At 41.9% G+C, this 19,607-nt stretch overlaps 1 protein-coding gene across 2 annotated transcripts in view; it reads right to left on the bottom strand.

Annotated features, from left to right (window-relative positions):
• The window catches only part of CDKAL1 (CDKAL1 threonylcarbamoyladenosine tRNA methylthiotransferase), an 871,738-nt gene that overhangs the window by 352,049 nt on the left and 500,082 nt on the right, over positions 1-19,607 (bottom strand). For both annotated transcript variants that reach the window (XM_073678844.1, XM_073678842.1), the window contains exon 10: positions 6,884-7,050. In XM_073678844.1, the coding sequence (XP_073534945.1) occupies positions 6,884-7,050 (167 nt within the window). The remainder of the gene's footprint in view (positions 1-6,883; positions 7,051-19,607) is intronic.

The following is a 19,607-nucleotide window of genomic DNA, read 5'->3' as shown; positions in this document are numbered from 1 at the left end:
TTCAATAATACACAATTACTGTGTATAGGAAAACACTGTTACACTTAATAATCCAGAAAATGTTATATAATATTTATTAATGCTGAACGAGACGATCTGGAGTAGACTGTCCACTCCAGCTGAAGACACTTCATAAATCTCACAAAATTACTGATGCGCAAAATTCAGTGGACTGGTGGAAAGATCTATTAATAGGGTGTTAGATATGAGAGCTTTCCAAATATCAGAGGAAGAAAGAGCCATGTCACTGTGTAATTGATGGAAAGCAGCCAAAGTGAGTCCCCGGGTGTGGTGTGAAATTATGAAGTCACCTTTCATTACGTTTTTAATGAAAATCTGAAGGATTTTTCCTCCAGGAATAATTCTCTCTGTAAATGTTAGGGAGATGAGATTTAGACAGGGCATCTTCTCCCATAGTCACAAAGCTCTGCTTATTGCTGGCCACCACCAAGTCGCTTCAGAAAAGAGGTGACTGGTGTAAAGGCAATTTTGACAGAATAAGGCTGTGTTCACATGCAGAGGATATACTCTACAGTATGGGGCTGCTGCAGTCTTATTCTGATCCCCTGCATAATCACTTAAATGGGTTGTCTAGCTCTGGGGTACCAGTCTGGATTTGTGAATCCTCACATCTCATGCACTGCGCGCTGTGAGGATTCTCCAGTATGTGACCGAAGTATGTGATTTGTATAGTTCCGGCCACATTCCAACTAGACGTGTCCAGCCTCCCTCAATTCACTTGTATCAAGGTCATGCACATCTAGTTGCCACATTCATGACCACATATATGCAAATTGAGTACTTGCGCCCTGGCGCTGGAAAATCTTCACTGTGCAGTGAGGATTCACAAGTCTGCAGTCACATAGAGTGACTGCAGACTTGTAGCCTATAGCTGTTTTCCTGCACAATTAAGTGATTGTGCAATGAGATAGTAAAAAGATTGCAGCGGCACAGGGCTGCCGCAGGTAAACGCTGCAGCATGATCACAGCGTGAGAACGAAACCCACAGTTTACTTCAGACATGTGCATAATCAGTCCATGTGCTGTCTGTAGGCTGTGTAATACAGACAGCACACTGACCAATGCAAGTCAATGAGGTATCTCACACAAATATTTTTTACTCACGGACTGATGGTTTTCGTGTAAAACAATTGCAGCAGGCACTACTTTGATCAGCATTTTGGCATCAGACGTAACTCAACCTTAGTGAGTGAAAAGTGAAAATGTGTATATTGGGAACTATTCTGTACGGTCGAATTTTCAAACGGGACAACAATCTAGGCCACCCCATGAGATGACACTATGCAAGCTAGATATAACCGTGGTGGAGAAAAGTTTTGTATAGTAATAAGCCTTACGCACATTTAGTTAGGTGCAAAGTGGTTTTTATCGGGATAATAATGGCCAGTGTGAACACACATTGACGGACTTAACAAGCAATGAACAGTGTTAATTGTTAACGGTGCCACAGAATAAACCAACAGGTACATAATCACAAAAGTACATTTACACGTTAGGTCTCTGCAACCTTGGGGGAGAGAAGCCCTAACAGTAGCTAAAAGGCACCTTATTATTTTCTAATAATATCCAGCCTGATAGAAATCTGCAACACCATCATCTATCCAATGAATGCGATACTATGACTAGAATCATCAAGCATTAAACAGAGGCTCCTATAGTACAGAGGTGAAGGCAGCTACGTGCTGCTATGTACATGAGGTCTTCAAAGCATCAGTATAACGGAGATGAAACATTACCATTTTTATTGCCTTACACAGGTTAGAAGATAAATGTTTGATCGCTGGGGGACAAACTGCTGAGATCCTGAGCGATCATGAGAAAGGGGTCACAAGTCTCCTGTTTGAATGGAGCATGTTTGACCCATACCAGTGTTGGAGTGATGGCCACACATGCTTACTACAAAGTATTTGCACAGGGGACTTTAAGACCCCTATTCTCGGGACAGGTGGCGTTTTCAGCAGCTGAATTCCTAGCAATCACACCTTTAATTTCAATGAAAAATAAAAAAATTAGAGGTACCCCAAAGGTGGACAACCCCTTCAATCATGCTGTAACAAATACAGTTTAATACACTACTAGAAACTGAGCTTGTAATTTCATGAAAGCATCTACAGAAATTAAATTGTAGTGCCTTAAGAACAAGTGAGAACTATTTCCACTGCAAGATCACTGTTCATGTACATTTCTAGGATCAGCTGTTTCACTATTACCATGAAATATAAACCGACTGCTGTTCACCCGATGAATGAGCAATACGCTCGTTCGTTGGGTGAAAGTGCTGCACAAAAGATCATCAATTTCAGCAGCGGATCAGCTTGTGTAAACAGGACTCACGCTGCCGAGAATAATGGCAGCCTATGCGTTCAACACTTCCAAAATTGAGTGCTGTAAAGCTTTTATAAAAATAAAAAATAAATAATAACATGATTTGACGATACTATGTCACAAGATGTCTCATGGTAGTTGTGTGACAGATACTCTGCCACGAGAAACCTCCTGGTTGTGATGTGAATTGCAGCTTTTCAAGGTTTTTGCTTGTATGTCACTATACTATAATCAACTTGTAGTGTGACAAATTGGGAGAACTAAACCAAAATCAAGTACAGGAGGAAGGAAACATTTGTACCGTGTCTTTATTGAACTCAATTAGATGATGGTGACATTGGCTGATTTGGGCAGTACCAGCCTGTAGATTTTCATCAGGATATGACTTAAACAAAAATGCCCAGGCACAGTCGCTGTGTTTTTGTGGAAACTATGTTATGTTCCAAGACAAATACAGGTTTAATACATTTAGGTGTTGCTTATTCACGTGACCGAATGAGTCATGTCACTACATTACATTTTCTCTCTCCATAGTGACCTTTCAGGATGGGATGTTTCTAAAGGGAAAACCTACCACTGAGCGCTACATTGGACAGGTTAACCCCAAGAAGGTCAAGCACAATTGTAGGAAAATAGTTTCCATAGACTTTCCAGTTGCTAGGTTAATTACCATGTGGCTCCATGTGACCTTTTCATTGCTAAACAATTGACATAATGTCAGTAATGTTAATAGCAGGGCGGTTTGGGGGAATTACCCAATTCCGAGAGTCCAATTAGTGCATTTATCTTTCACTAATTCTGGGGTTTTTAAGTGCTGTGAATTGTGAACTGAACAATACTGGCAGATTGATAGCGATAAAATAAAAAAGATGATGGGAATGAACAAGCACATTTCTTTGACATGAATTCGAGTCTGTACTGAGAAGACCACAAGAAGAAAAAGGTACACTCATACATAACGGGCTTGTAGCAAAAACGTATGCGACTGTCCCACTGCTCAGAATAGTGTTTGCAGAAATCCAGGTGCCTTCGGCAGTAACAAAATGGTATATCATTGATGAGCAGTCCAGAATTCAGTAAAACTTTACATTTTCTTTATTTTCTCCAATTGTAAGAGAAATACATTGCACATTTAAACACACGGATTATACTCCCAATCCCCCCTCATCCAACACGTTTCGAAAACTATGGGTTCTTAATCATGTCATGATGACGTTCTTTAATTGTGCAGTGTATTTCATTTGAAATTGGAAAACACAAAGAAGATTTTAACGTTTTTATGAACGCTGCACTGCGCAGGGATGATGTACTATTTTCTCTGATTACCTAGAAGGCCAATATGTCTTCTTTGCATTCAAGTGAACTGCGGGGAATTAAAGTGGTTTCATACTAGTCACAATGAGGCGAGCTGATCATACTTGCATTCTGATTTCGGCAGTAACAAACCCAATTCAGTACAAAAAGGATAAAGCAAATAGGTTGCTCTGCGCTGCCGCGAAAGAATGAAGAACGCCAAACCAAGTAGTTTTTTTGTCAGCATGTTTCAAAGTGTACAACTTCTTCATCAGGACAAACCTGATCGTGGTTGTCCTGATGAAGAAGTTGTGTACTTTGAAACGCGTTGCTTTATCCTTTTTATGCTTCCATCTCCTCGTGGGTCTGCAGCAGCCTTAAGCGCCATCAGTGGTTGTGTGCACAGAGCCCAACCAGGTGAGCACAATTTGTGCATTCCTTATAATATTGTTACCCAGATAAGACCCTATTTTGCGCTTTGTCTCCTTCCAGTTTCTCCTCTTCCAATCCCAATTCAGTGGAATTAAGCCATTTTTCAGTCGCATACTTATTTTGCACCAGAATCGTGTAAACAGCTCCTAACGCAAAAGATTGATGGCTACCATGCATTAAAAAGCAAGTTGTATATATTTCATTGACTTCCAATAATTCCACGAATTTCAGCACTTGGAATGATCAACTGCACTTGTTAACCGGGTTTGTTACTAAAGCCTGAATTGCAAAGCTATTAAAGGTATATACAAGCTGGAAAAGAGTGGAAGTAAGAACGATGTATCAGCATACAAATGTACGTTAAAAGCCATTAAGGTTCTAGTAAGCTTGTTGATAACCAATGATAGTAGCATAATAGTAACAGCCATTACTGGCAATTCCACGCATCCGGAGTGTAAACGTAACCATACACAGATTGCTACTTGGATGACTGCTATCACTCGGGCATACATGGCTGGCTCAGCACAACATTCATGTCTGTTCAAAGGGGAGTGTTGAGAAAGCCACGACCAGACAGCTCTGGTAGCAAGTTCCCTTCTGGAGAACAAAAGCGTTGGGTAATAAACTTGTAATTGCCCAACCTTTATCTCCTCTGACATCATCTGTTGGGGGACAGTCGGTTCAGCTGAGTGCTCTTGTGTTCTCTATCATGAAGCTGCTACCAGACTCCTGTGGTGGGTTATCTTCCAGAGAAAAAAAGGATTGCCCGTTGGAAATCCAACAAGTCAGATCCAACAAGTCTCTCCCCTGACATCATCTGTTGGGTGAAAGCTGAAAGGCCTCGATACACATTAGATGGTTAGCTGATCCCACTGATATCAGCGGATTAAGCCATCTTTAGCGAATGTGTAGGAGAGAGAGTTTTACGTGAACTTGACAGCTGAAATATATCTGATAGGATATGATTTATAAGGTATGATCTCAGCCAAGTATGTTTGACACTGAAACGCTGCCGCATTTTGGCTCAGTGGTTAGCACTGCAGCCTTGCAGCGCTGGGGTCCTGGGTTCAAATCCCACCAAGGACAACATCTGCAAGGAGTTTGTATGTCCTACCCCTGTTTGCGTGGGTTTCCTCCCACACTCCAAACACATATTAATAGGGAATTTAGATTGTGAGCCCCAATGGGGACACCGATGATAATGTATGTAAAGCGCTGTGGAATATGTTGGCGCTATATATAAAAGAAAAAGAATAATCTTTGAGAGAAAAACATACATAAACCTGCTGGAGAACGAGCAGCGCTGGAGACTATTTGGACAGGCGGATACCCGGCGGCTTCTCCCGGCCTGCTGCCCTGGATTGTCAGGTCTCTGCCTACATGTGGGAAAAGTGGCAAAGACCTGTCACTCCAGGGGGTGTGTGGGGAGAAGTCGCCAGGGGACCCGCCTGTCCAAATAGTCTCCAGTGCGGCTCGTTCCCCAGTGGCTTTTAAACATTTTTTGCTCTAAAATGCTGCAGCATTTCACTGTCGAACATACCTCGCTGAGATCATACATGTTGCCTGTAGATTGGTCAGCATGAACCAGCTTGTCAGGTTCCCTTTAAGGGCATTTAAAATTCATGCTTCTTATAAAAATAGTGTAGCTTACATACAACTCCATATTTTAGCCTCCAGGGCCTTAAATTGGGGAGAAAAAGATTTCAATAATAAAACATTCTTATAATTTTCTATGTAAGCCCATCTGTACTCACAATAGCACTTACTGGATAAGGGCTTCTTCCTGACCAGGCTCTCCTTTTAAAGTGTTACCCACACATTGTTTTTGCGGGTCAGAGCAATTTCCAGGACTGTCAACTTTATTTTTTATTTTTGTTGGACCGTTTCTGTAAAAATTACAGAGAGCTCTGAAGGCAGAGTCTCAGAAAGATCTCTGTCCGGCCCATAGATCTTAACAGCTCATTTGCATAATAATAAAAACACAGATTTCTCTGGAATAAGACATTGGATCGCAGCTATCAATTTATCATTTTATTCAAGTCTCCCTGATCTGCATGCCCATATAGACTGCTTAAGAAGGCGGACAATAGAGGTAGTACACAAGCAATATATCTTATTCTAGAACAATATCTGCATGTGCTTACCCATAGATCATTCTATAAAATACTTCAAACCCACAGACATTGTGATTATTGTACATCTTAGAGATGTTGTTTTCTTATATAATTCTGCTATTGACCGGCACCACTTCACTTTTCCATACTGCTGACATACATGTAGGGTAAACCCACGACGAGTGAGAAGAGTCTTTTAAACTGTCATTACATCAAACACTTACAGCTCGTTCTGGCATTCAATTAGCTGGCAAGGGCCACTAGATAGCAATACAATCTGTCAGATGTGTTATTATTGTAGGAGGTTTAAACTCATGAGAATCTATTGAAAGTACAACTTTTTATTCTAACAAAGGAAAATACTGTGAAAATCCATTAATTAGGCGCTATAGAATATGAATAGTTTGAGGGATGTGTTATTTAAAAGGTCTGTTTGCATGCAAATTGTTAATGGTTTCTTTATAGATCCTTGAAGTCATATAAAAAACAGATGTTGGCTGTAACCTCACTACTAAATGCTAAATGGGGTCTTTTATTATGAGGGGCTGTGCACACAGCTGTCAGGAACTGTCAGGGCAGGGCAATGCTGCTTCATTCTAACCATTAGTGGGGAAGACCCATCTCATCGATCAGACTTTTAACATTTTGGGCATCTTATTGACATCAGTTAACTGGCATATACTGACAATGGATCTTACCTCCAGATGCTCTAGAATATAAGGAGGGTTTGTCATGCCCAGTCTCAGCATTGCACCTTCAGGGATTTCTTCAACCAACTTCCAAAGAAGAGTAGGAAGATTTGTGCCAATGTCTCTGCCATAGGCTCCTGTGTCTTCACTGGTCAGCCAGATTTCACAGACACCCTCTGCAAAGAAGCAAATTGTATTTAGTTCATCATACAGCTGTTGCCTTTTAATTCCAGACTTCATGTGCATATTATGCAGCCATTCTGGACTGTCCTATATACTGAAAGGTACTAGATAGAAGCAAGTCCCATGGGAAGCACCAGATTATCAAGCTCATTCTATCCACCATCTGACTGTAACATAAATTATTACAGTGTTTCAAGTTGCGATTTACATCCATTGCTCATGGGCAGGACACAACAGTATGAAATTATTGCACGATTCACTGAAAGATAACAGTGCAGATTTATTAATAATGTCGAGGTGACAGAGTTTGGAGCTGTTTAAAAATTGTCTGAGACATTGCTCAAATTAATAACTGCTGCACACTATGTTAAGTATCCTTAGTAGCAATGTTGTTTGCATCTACTGGGGTCTCTAGCAATTTCAGACAGTAAAGCAAATGTCTGAAGAATGTGCCGCAGGGTTCAGATTTTTTACCGCCAAGGCCACGCCGCTCCTATGGGGCCCGTGAGTCGGGAAGGCCCACACCAGGACCTCCCTGCACCGGGCCCCGCCTCCGCCCATCAGAATCTGCACTGCCCGGCCGCCCACAATGATGGAAGGGAGCGCCTGCTGACACTCCCTCCTCCATCATCATTGCTCGCGCTGACAGCTGGAGGGGGGTCTCAGTGCGAGCAATGATGATGGAGGAGGGAGTGTCAGCAGACTCTTCCAACCCCATCATTCTTCATCGGCGTCTAACGTCTCAAAGCAGTGGGTGCGATGACGTCATTACGGGCGCCAGCTGCTCTGAGATGTCCGGCACTTCACATCACATGCTGAGGAGACTGAGCATCGGGTGGAACCAGGAGAGGTGAGTACTGTGTTTATTTGTTTAAAATCAGTTACCAGTGGCCATAATACAGTATGGGGGTGCATTATATTGTGTGGAGGACCATGGGGGGGTGCATTATACTGTATGGAGGACCATAGGGGTGCATTATACTGTATGGAGGACCATGGGGGGCGCATTATATTATATGCAGGACCATGGGGGTGCATTATATTGCATGGAGGACCATGGGGGTGCATTATATTGTGGAGGCCCATGGGGAGAGAATTTTATTATATGGAGGACCAGGTAGGGTACACTATATTTTATGGTGGCCCATGGGGAGTGCATTATATTCTATGGAGGACTATGGGAAGTGCATTATACTATATGGAGGATTATGAGGGACGCATTATACTGTATGGAAGGCTATGTGGGGCCATTATAATATGTGGGAGTCCATCATACTGTATGCAAACAATTATACAGTGTGAAGGTTTATAAGGGGGCCACAGAACCCCAGAATATGAAGCTGCTGATACACTACAACACAGAGCATAGGGTTTGGGTATACAATTCTGTTCACAACTTAATCATCTTTACTATCCTCTTTCTTTTTAAACAGTAGGTTTTCACCTCCTTAAAGGGAACCTATCAGTCAATTCATGCTGCCCAAACCACGTGAAGAATGAATCAGAGCCTCATTGCGTGACTGTAGACAGGTATGTTTTTACTCTGAATCGTTCCGGTGTTTCAGATAACAAATTGTTTGAAGATCTGGCCAGGGACTATAGAAGTAGACGAGACTAGTCCGGCACTGCTCCTGGCCGACTTCTGCTCACCCAGCTCCAGGTGATTGACACATCTCGGCCATGTGTGTATATCGTGAGATACCTGTTAATCAACAAGAGAAGTGGGAGGAGAAGCCAACCGGGGCAAGGCCAGACAAGCCTAATTTATTCCTATAGTCCCCGGTCGGGCCTCTAAACTATGTTTTCTCAGAAATGCTCCGACTTTTCAGAGAACAACAACCAGGTTACAATAGTGCAGCCAGGCTCTAATTAATGCTGCCTGTGATTTAGGCAGCACAAATCATCTGACAGATTCCATTTAATGTTCAAAATATGTTCGCGATTTGAGGAACAAGCTTATTTTAGCTTTTTTAGTAAAAAAAAAAAAAAAAACACCAATGATTTTGGGGTACTTTTTCTGTTTTTCTGTTGATGTGCTGTAAATCTTATATGTGTGTGTGTGTGACTAGTAAGTGTATGTGAATTGAGCTTGTCAAGGGTTTTGCAGTCATGTTGAGGTAAGAGAGGACACATCAATACCATAAGAGACTTGCCATTCCATAAATATGTCTGCTCCGGTCTAATCAGGTATCTTCATAATTTTCCCCTACCTACAAGTATAGGCATGTCTGCAGGGAAAATTGTATTTTCTACAGTGAAATATAGGCTGCATGTAATGGCATACTGTGTTCTGTGAGAGTATCTCTACTTTGAATGTCTCCGAAGTTTACATAGGTGGGGGTTCGTTAACTGGGTCACCCTGTTGATAGAACAAACGTGCCACCTTGTGCTCTTTGGAGTGTCATGACTTCTCAGCAGAGATGTCAGGATCTTCAAGCTAAAAGGCCTCCACAGTTGACTTGCTCATTACAGTCGAATTCAGGTCTATGGACAGCAGGTGAAATAGTCCTGTGGGAAATACAAATTAAAAGTCTCTTCTCAGCTTTAAAGCTTCTACTTGTAAAGAGATATTGGAGAATTGTCCTAATACACACCAGTAGGTTTACATGCACTACCACGTAAACTAAAAGCAATAATTGTCACTAAATAATACATACGATTCAATCAAGGAGAGGAATAAAAATGTGTTTACTCATAAAAGTTAAAGAATGACAAGCCTCATCATAAAATATGTTATAAAACAAAATGCCCACGGCCCCCATTATACAGCAAAAGTCAATTATTTTCCACCCATCTGTATTCTGCAATATTTTGTAGTCCGTTCCATTTCTTCTCCAGCTTTATGACATGAAATCGCACACTTAATTAACCAAGTTTTAATGACCTATTAATTTCTGTATAAAACCATTCCATGACTGTCAATGTGATATCACGGGCAATCACGGCAGGTATAATTCTGAGCATGTCATTGTTCTGTACCGATCTCTTACTGTCAAGGGTACAGGATTGAAGCAAAAGAAACACAAGAAAGAAGGTGCACTATTATTGTCTTCTATTATTTCTCCACAATAATTTCTGAATTCTATTTTAAAAAGTTTTACAGATCTGGTCTGAAGTGTGGAGGGGTGGCAAGCCTTGGCTGCAGGTTAGGATAACAGAAGACCTTTCATCATGCCTTATAATGCCAATAACATTCAGAAAATACCAATTTCGAAGCATCTTTCTTATGAATTCTGCATTGTGTTCCTCCTGGAAACATGAAAAGATTGCTTAGTGGGTGTGTGACACTATCATCTTTTAATGGACAGTGCCATAGTATGCAAGGTTCTTCTCTCTATGGCATAGCTATACAACCTTCTATCCATTTTCAGTAGGCAGAGTAGGAAGGAGAGATGTAAAGAGAACCACTGATGTCCAGCTTTCATTGGAGATCTTCAATAAGGCTACATAACAAAGACCGCCATCCACCCACTGTATGAAGTAACTGTGCAACTCGCATCCTCCAATGCATCAATATAGATCATATATTCCCCTAGATCACGATGACTATAAATCAACTGTTATTCATTGGATCTGAGGGTGGCTGTGTGCCCTGGTTCCTCCACCAAAAACAGTAAGAATGAAGGGGAGTCATCAATTCTATGTCCATCCCTACCATGTCCATCCAACAAAATAAGGCTATGTTCACACAGTGATGAAAATTTCAGATTTGAAATCCACACCATGCTTTCATTTTATTGCAGATTTTTTAATGCAACGTGCGATTGGGATTGAGCAGGGGGTCTGTATTGAGCAGGAGGTTGGACATGATGACCATGGAGGTCCCTTCCAATTCTAACATTCTATGATTTTGAAAAATCCATTTATTTGTATTGTACTGTAAATGGCTGTGAATCTGCGGTGCGGAATTCACTCTGCAAAGTCCATAAAATCCGCAAAGTGTGAACTTGGCCTAAGGAGCTCTGTGGGCTGAGATGATGCTTGGATCTATGCAGTGCCATAGCTGCAGAGGGCCATTAGGCAGGCCAAAATATTTGTGGCTGAAGTATGTTTCCTAACAGTTAACACTGCAGGGTTCTGACGTTATTCAGTCGCTCTGTTTGCATGGTGCCAGCATGGGCCTTCATAGATCACTAAAAGCTCTTACTACAGAGTATCTCCTGTGAGGCTTTGTTGGGCAATCTCTGTCTCTATATAAATGTGTGTGCCCTGATATAGAGTGGAGGGGCTAAAGAGCCCTGTATGCCACTGGTCTACCTATGCGGCCGTACCCCGGGATAATAAAACATGAATTAAAAAGAGGGAGGCTGTTATCTGTACTACCGAGAGCTGAAGGGAAAGTATGTGCCGAAATATAGGGGACCTCATTATGTGCCAGAACAAAGCGCTGCTGCAACTCCTCCTATGTATCACTTGGAGGAGCCATTGATTTTAGTGGGTGCTGGGTGCTTCACTCCCCTGCAGTGTAGAAGCGAGGAAGTCTCTAGGTGATAAGATCTTATCATGCGGGCCTACTGCCTAAAAGAACCATAACCTGGGCATGGATGGACAGCAGCTAAAAAAAAAAGTGCTGCTGCCTGATGTGCATCGTCAACCTTTGGGCTCCAGCCTTAATAGCTATTAAACTTTAGTGGCTTTTAAGATATTTTTTTTTTTAAGCAGATGGAATTATATCTTTTAGGCAGTTATCGCCTATCCATGGGATAGATGATAAATGTCTGATTACTGCACTCCTCAGACCCCCACTAATTAATAAAATTGCGATCCCAAGCTCCCCCAATCCCTCTTCACTGCACGACTAAACTGAAAGAGTTTGTACAACACAGAGATACTCTCCATTTGTACTGAATGCCATCAAGAAGACATTACATGGAAAACCTCCCAGCACAGCAGCATTCATTCTGTATTAGATGGGCGCTCTTGAAGAAATGCATGTGACAGCACCCCAATTTACCACTGCTTAAAAGTCAGAAACAAACCGTACTTTACATATTCTGAGTCACCTAAACAGACATTTAGTACAGATGTGCGAATCAACTCGCAGGACCCCGGTCCAGCATTTAAGTACAGAGTCTATAGCTGATGGATGGGAGCCTTGTGAACTGCCTCCAACCTGCAGAGGTCCTAGAACTTCTCATTTGTAGGCCCGATGTGATGTCATCGCTGTGACGTGACAAACACATGATGTCATGCCAGACCTACTAATCAGAGAAGGTGACAGGGATTACGGACGTAGCCGCTAGACCACGGTCCTTCGAATCGAATTGCTGAACTAGAGATAGCAAATAATTAATTGTGGCCTAAACATTAAAAAAACAAATGTTATTTCTCAGTGAAAGTCAGAAAAAGTAATTCACAAGAAGTTCCTGTTCTTAAACTATAAGAGAAAAAGAATTGGTCTTTTAAAACTTGCATAGAAAAGCCTAGTTGTGTGAGAATTGATGATGGCCTATAAAAGATTGATGAAATATCTATACCTGTCCAGCCTTGTATACAAACACAATGCCTTTACCAAATACAGCATACCTTTTGTTGTACTGAATGGCGGCTCTGAATGGGAATCCGCAGGATGACAAGCCGCTCTATTCTGGCAGCAGGCAACTCTGCTTGTCTGTGAAGCATTTTATCACATCTAGCAAGAGTTCTTGTGCAAAGAAATAGTCTTTTATTCAGTGCTCCTTATGATGGTGAATCTCTCTATCCATCACTTCTAGCACCCAATATATTAACTAGACCAGAAAAAAAGCCCACATTCTTTAAAACATCTTCCTCAAAGCATAAGATTAACACAAGAAAAAGTATGGTTTTCAAAAAAGAAAAAGAAGAGTTGCCAACCACGCATGTACACCACAGGACTATTTTGCTGTGCCAAAAGAGGGAGAGGTGTGCAGTGGCCCAAGTATGTAAAAGAGGTGTAGTAAGAGATCTAGCCAAGTGTTTAGCTTTCAGCCAACCAAATAAGTTATTTTACCAACCGCCATTTTCCATTGGATAACAGTTGGGGTGAAAGTTATATTTGTGAGTATCTCCTGGTCCGGAAAAAACAAAGTGGATACTGAGAGTGTCATCATACTCTAAGATTGGCGATTAACCTGTTGTTGGATCAAGGAAACACTAGTAGTCAAAGATAGACATGTAGGTATGTAGGGTGTATACAGAGAGCCCCTTTTATGCTAAATCATGACATACATTATGTAGAGCCAGCGTCTCTGCCTTCTGCCTCCCTCCCCTGGCAGAGATGCAGACTCCCTCACCGCCGTGGCCCCTGGCCGGAGTGGCCAGCTTCTCTTTCCTTCTCGCACGCTGATGCTGCCCGGGGTATGCGCACGGCGCGCAGATCCTCAGGCACTGAGCTTAGGGCACATGCGCTCCCCACTTCTTAAAGGGGCCACGCACCGTCCTAAAGTGTCTCCGGCCAATGGCTGGAGGACACTGACTGTTTAAGGCACCTCCTCCAACATGGAGGTGTCTGTGCAACGTTGTAAGTTTGTTTGTTAACACTGTAGTTAATTCTCAGGTCCCAGTGCACGTATTTCTATTTACTTGCCTGTGTACCAGCCATGCCCGCCTGCCTGTCCGTCAGCCGTGCCAGACTGCGCCTGCCTCCTGCCCCTTGGGGGTCAGCTGCCATACACCCAAGGTCAGTCCTAAAGTAGCACCTGGTCCACCTTCCTCATCCCTCCTCAGATCACGGAGTCGTCTAGCCACCGTACATCCGAGGCCAGATTTGGTGAGGTCCCTAGTTATGTCCCTCCGGGCTCTCCTCGCACCACGGCACAGTGGTCCCACAACCTGTCCTGTAACACATTATAATGAAGGAGTAGGGTAGTCATGTGCTCTGTATACACCATGATCGTCTGACAGACATCTCTCCTTACAATCCCATTAACAGGAAAGCTCAGCTTGGCCCAGCGTTCTTGTGTTGTTTAGAAGAGAGCTGCTTGTAGACTCCTGCAGCTCTAGGGAGAAGAAAAGATTGACCATTGAATATCAACAGAAAGAACCTTTTCTCCTCCATCATCGGTCAGGGAAGAGTCAGAAGACCCCCAAACAGATTATGGTACATTGTCCGCTGATATCACTAGGTTAGGCCAACTTGTGTGGTACAGGAGCCTAAAATTGCTAATCAAAGTGATTTAGGAAAGGATTAATGAGTGGGTTACTGCTCTATAATCATTGTCAGTATGACTGTAGGTACATTTTGAAGTCTACTGAAAATGAATTAGTACAATTCAAGATTTCACTTAAGTGAGAAAAAAAATGTTGCAACAATGCCAATGCATAAAAAAGAGGAACAAAAAAATGGAGAATCAATCCTTAGCATATACAGTGGGTACGGAAAGTATTCAGACCCCTTTACATTTTTCACTCTTTGTTTCATTGCAGCTATTTGGTAAATTCTAAAAAGTTCATTTTTTCTCATTAAAGTACACTCTGCACCCCATCTTGACGGAAAAAAAACAAATGTAGAAATTTTTGCAAATTTATTAAAAAAGAAAAACTGAAATATCACATGGTCATAAGTATTCAGACCCTTTGCTCAGTATTGAGTAGAAGCACCCTTTTGAGCTAGTATAGCCATAAGTCTTCTTGGGAATGATGCAACAAGTTTTTCACACCAGGATTTGGGGATCCTCTGGCATTCTTCCTTGCAGATCCTCTCCAGTTCCGTGAGGTTGGATGGTGAACATTGGTGGACAGCCATTTTCAGGTCTCTCCAGAGATGCTCAATTGGGTTTAGGTCAGGGCTCTGGCTGGGCCAGTCAAGAATGGTCACAGAGTTGTTCTGAAGCCACTCCTTTGTAATTTTAGCTGTGTGCTTAGGGTCATTGTCTTGTTGGAAAGTGAACCTTCGGCCAAGTCTGAGGTCCAGGGAACTCTGGAAGAGGTTTTCATCCGGGGTATCTCTGTACTTGCCCGCATTCATGTTTCTTTCAATTGCAACCAGTCGTCCTGTCCCTGCAGCTGAAAAACACCCCCATAGCATGATGCTGCCACCACGTTTCACTGTTGTGATTGTATTGGGCAGGTGATGAGCAGTGCCTGGTTTTCTCCACATGTTCATAGGGCAGTTCCATTGAGCTCATGAGTCTCATTTGGTCTGACATGCACTGTGAGCTCTTATATAAACAGGTGTGTGCCATTCCAAATCAAGCCCTATCAGTTTAATTAAACACAGTTGGACTCCAATGAAGGAGTAAAACCATCTCAAGGAGGATCACAAGGAAATGGACAGCATGTGACTTAAATATGAGTGTCTGAGAAAAGGGTCTGAATACTTATGACCAAGTGATATTTCAGTTTTTCTTTTTTAATAAATTTGCAAAACTTTCAACATTTCTGTTTTTTTCAGTCAAGATGAGGTGCAGAGTGTACTTTAATGAGAAAAAAAAATGAACTTTTTAGAATTTACCAAATGGCTGCAATGAAACAAAGAGTGTAAAATTTAAAGGGGTCTGAATACTTTCCATACCCACTGTATAGCCCTGCGTCTCCTCAGCATGGAACAGTGTAATCCAGGAGATCCTTACCTTACAAATATAGGAAGCACAATTGTGTAGCAGTTTAATATGGTACAAATCTAGCAAGCATATTGCAACAGGTTTTATAGAAGAAGAGAATAGTATGAAAAATGCATCTAATAAAAGATTAACTGCTTTACAGCTGGAATTGCAATACAATGTTAAATTTGTGCAACAATAAAAAAAAACAACAACACATCCTTTAGGCACAGCAACAATCGTGAAAAACATAAAACCTGCATGAGCAAATAAAAGAAATAAATGCCTTGATGGTTATTTGTAAACTTTAAGGGAAACGGCAAGCTGAATGCCATACTATCTTATGGGGAACGGTGGAGTCACACTTCAGTGAGAAAAGATTTGACCCAACTAGGGCGAGTGTCATCAAGGCCACAGAAATCTTTCATGGGCTCTATTAAATTCTAGGTTTGCAGTATCAAACAGCGTAAGATGGGCGAAGAATAAGTATACAACAAATCACTTTTGTCACAGTACATGAGAAGGTCATCAAGCCCCCGAACCGAAGCTACAACAGAGTCTTTTAAACCCTGACTTGATGAAACTATAAATATTACAGGGATAGAGGTTATACGGCAGATTTATTTATGGATGTAAAGGCTACACCGCTTTACACAACTTTCAAAAGACAACAAAAGTTATTTGGAAAAAATAAGCAGCAAAATATGTTGACTAGCAAAAATTAAAGAAAATAAAACAAAATATTTAAATACTATAGGCAAAAAAATTCCTAAACATTGTGGGCATTATGAACGCTTTCCAAGGAGAATTTGTCTAACCTCTCTGCTTTGGTCAAATGACTATGTAATGACAGAAAAGCATTGACAAGTAGTGATCACTAACTGAACAGTGGCATCAAGAAATTATCAAAAAAGCTGATGCAACCTTTGTGCATTATGCTGCCGTAAAACACCATCCTTTACCTTCTAGTCACAAAGCACACAGGTATGTTCTTACTTGGCATTGCAACTTAGGGATCAGTTTATGTTGCATATTACAATGCTCCATAAAATGCTAAATACACAATAGAGGTCTATACTTTCTAAGTAAGGGTGCTTTCACATTGTATTCTGAGTCCCCGTTGGGGCATACATCCGAATCCCCCGCAAAAGGGGGGCTGGACGCATGCGCCGACGGCCTATAGACTCTAATGGTGACGGCAGAGCAAACATGTGCTCTGATGTGCATAATTTCTGGGAGTGTATTCCTACAGGAGGCTGACACTCACACGTAGTAGAGTGCGTATGAGTGTCCGCCTCCTGTAGGCGAACACTCCCAAAAAAAGTGCAAGATAGAGTGAACATTCGCTTTGCCATCACCATTACAGCCTATGGCCCTTTGGCACATGCGTCCAGACCTCATTTTGTGGGGGATTACGGAAGTATGCCCTGACGGGGACACAGAATGCAATGTGAAAGCAAAGTCTGGCCATACACATTACATGGCTGTTGGTTGAATGATGCTTCAGATGATCGTTCGGCAGACAGAAATCTCAGCCGAATCTCCCATACACAGGAAAGCCACCGACTGACATATCGTTTGGTGGCTTATTTTAGGGAGAACAATGCAAAAGGCAGTCCGAAATCAGACATGCACGATCGACATCTCCCGACAATCAGTCAACAGGTGCCCCCAAACACACTGGCTAGATGGCAGAACCCATCGATATTAGTGGTTCAGCCAACATGAGTCTCGTGTTTATGGGGGTCTTAAGAGTAATGGCCCCCGTACACAGACTGAAGTCGATAGCAGTGAGATCAGCTGAAAGTCTAATGTGTATGTCCCTCCCAATTGATGATGTCGGGGGAGAAAAAGATCCTGCTTGTTGGTTTTCCAATGGCTGATCCATGTGTTCTGTGAGAGAAATGCTGCCACCAGATGAGATTAAAAGCAGGTCTCATAGGTAACACGACAGCGCTCATCTAAGTCTAGCACTACTGTGTATGAAGGAGTCTGGGGTGATAGCTGTCAGACAAATAATCGCATTTTCTCTATAAAGCGAGTGTGGTTGTAATGGACACATGCAAGGAAATAAATAAATGTACTGTATATTAAACATATGGACAAATGCATGGATAAGGAAGAATTAGCCAAAACAATGTAAATTAAAACAGTGGTCCTTATACATGTACATGGCTCATAACATGTATCTGATGGCTCTCTTATAGTCAGCCATTTACCGGTGCTAGACTGGCGTCAAGCACGTTTATCGGGCTAGTCATTCAAATTGCAGATGTGTCCTTGTGTAGCTCGATGTGCTCATGTACATAGGCTAGAATTGGTCAGTGTGCTGTCCATGAGCAGACCGCTGCATATACTGACAGAAAACACTCGTGTGCACACGACCTTACACCTTCGAAAGTTGTCAGACCAGTGCTCAATGGACCACCATCTATCTCCCCGGATTACCCCACACACATGCATGTTCAGTTTGACCAGGCATTCATATTTTAATGTTAAGAGAAGTGTAATCCAATGCCAGACACCTTCAACAGCAGCTTATCTTGCAACAGAAGAAAAAAATCCAAAGATAAAATGAAACCTCACCGAACTTTCTTGGACCCAAAATCATCTGCCAGGGGGAAATAGTAAGTTGCCATACAGATTAGATGCCCGCGCGCTCTGGCTGAAATGGACAGGTCAAGCTTTTAATTGAATGTATACAGCTCGTTCAAAAACAAGCCCAGCAATACCGTTACATGGCCAATCCATTCCTCCACTAATGAGAAATCATTAATTCAATTGATATGCAAATGAGTCTAAAGGACTATGGTAGATCTGAAGCCTCTGTCACTCCAGCTCTTTTCCCACCCAGTGCCACATCATCCTGCTTGACTGACAGTCTCTATGCTGTGTGACTTCAGGCAAAGGAGCTGTCAGTCAAGCAGGAGGAGGTGGCACAGGGAATAGAGCTGGAGTGACAGAGGCTTCCGATCTACCATATACATTTTCATATCAATTCTAACGCTGATTTCTCAGTAATGAAGGAATGGACCGACCATGTAACGGTATTGCTGGGCTCGTCTTTCAAAGATTTACATGAATATATAAATAGTTTGGAGGCTTGAAATCCTGCTGATTGATTACCTCTAAAAAAAAAAAAAAAAGTAGACAGACATAGTATGACCATGCTTTATATAATAAACAAACTCTTTCCGGAAAACAGCCATAACTTAGATTTCATTCTCAGCCTAGTAAAGCAGCTAAGCCTCCAAACCTCTGTATTACCAACACAAATGCATGCGTATTGTCAGAAGCTTATGATAGATTACAAAAGCAATCTCATAAGAAAAGGTTAGGAAGGAACAGTGACAGGCCTTTACATTTTATTGATTTCTTGGAACACATCATACTTTTTTTTTTTTTTTTAATATAAACATTTTGAAGTGCGTCTGTACGGACACTTGTTTATTTCAGGGCAGTGTGGATTTCTGCAGGTTGTCTGGGCTCCAGGCCCTTAGCTGTGACCTTCCTGCACTTATCAATAACTCTCTAACCTCTATCCTATTCCCTTTCCTACTGAGAATTCTTCTGGCAGCTTAAAGAACAGCCCAGACTGCTGAAATACATCTCCCTCTGAAACGCTAAAATCTCAAAGACCATCTGCCAAGAGGAGTCCTGACATAAATGTTTGTCAAAATTGCTTGCAGTCTCAGGGACAATCAATCCACGGCTGCCATGCGAGCTCCTCAGCTTGGCCTTTACAATTCATTGTGAGATGAACGCCAGGGCTTTCTACAGCTACGGAGATAGACAGGGGAGCTTTGTGACCTGAATTCAATTTCATTTGATCTTATTGTGCAGTCGAATGTCTCCCTCACCTGCACCCATTTTCTTCTTTAGTTTGACAGCACCGTTCGGTATGTCAGGGCATTTACTGAAATATCTGACCAATAAAAGTCTCTCCAATAAGAGTTACAACTGCTTCTATTCTGCATTTTGTAGATTCTCGATCAGTCGCCTCTAAAACATGTATATTTAGCACTCTTTTCCAAAACAAGTTTTTCCAA

Source organism: Phyllobates terribilis, unplaced genomic scaffold (assembly GCF_046119375.1).
Source record: "Phyllobates terribilis strain yellow unplaced genomic scaffold, ASM4611937v1 Scaffold_4__5_contigs__length_816908805, whole genome shotgun sequence".
NCBI lineage: Eukaryota > Metazoa > Chordata > Amphibia > Anura > Dendrobatidae > Phyllobates > Phyllobates terribilis.
Note: the sequence above shows the minus strand (reverse complement) of the source record. Positions and strands in the feature narration are given on the sequence as shown.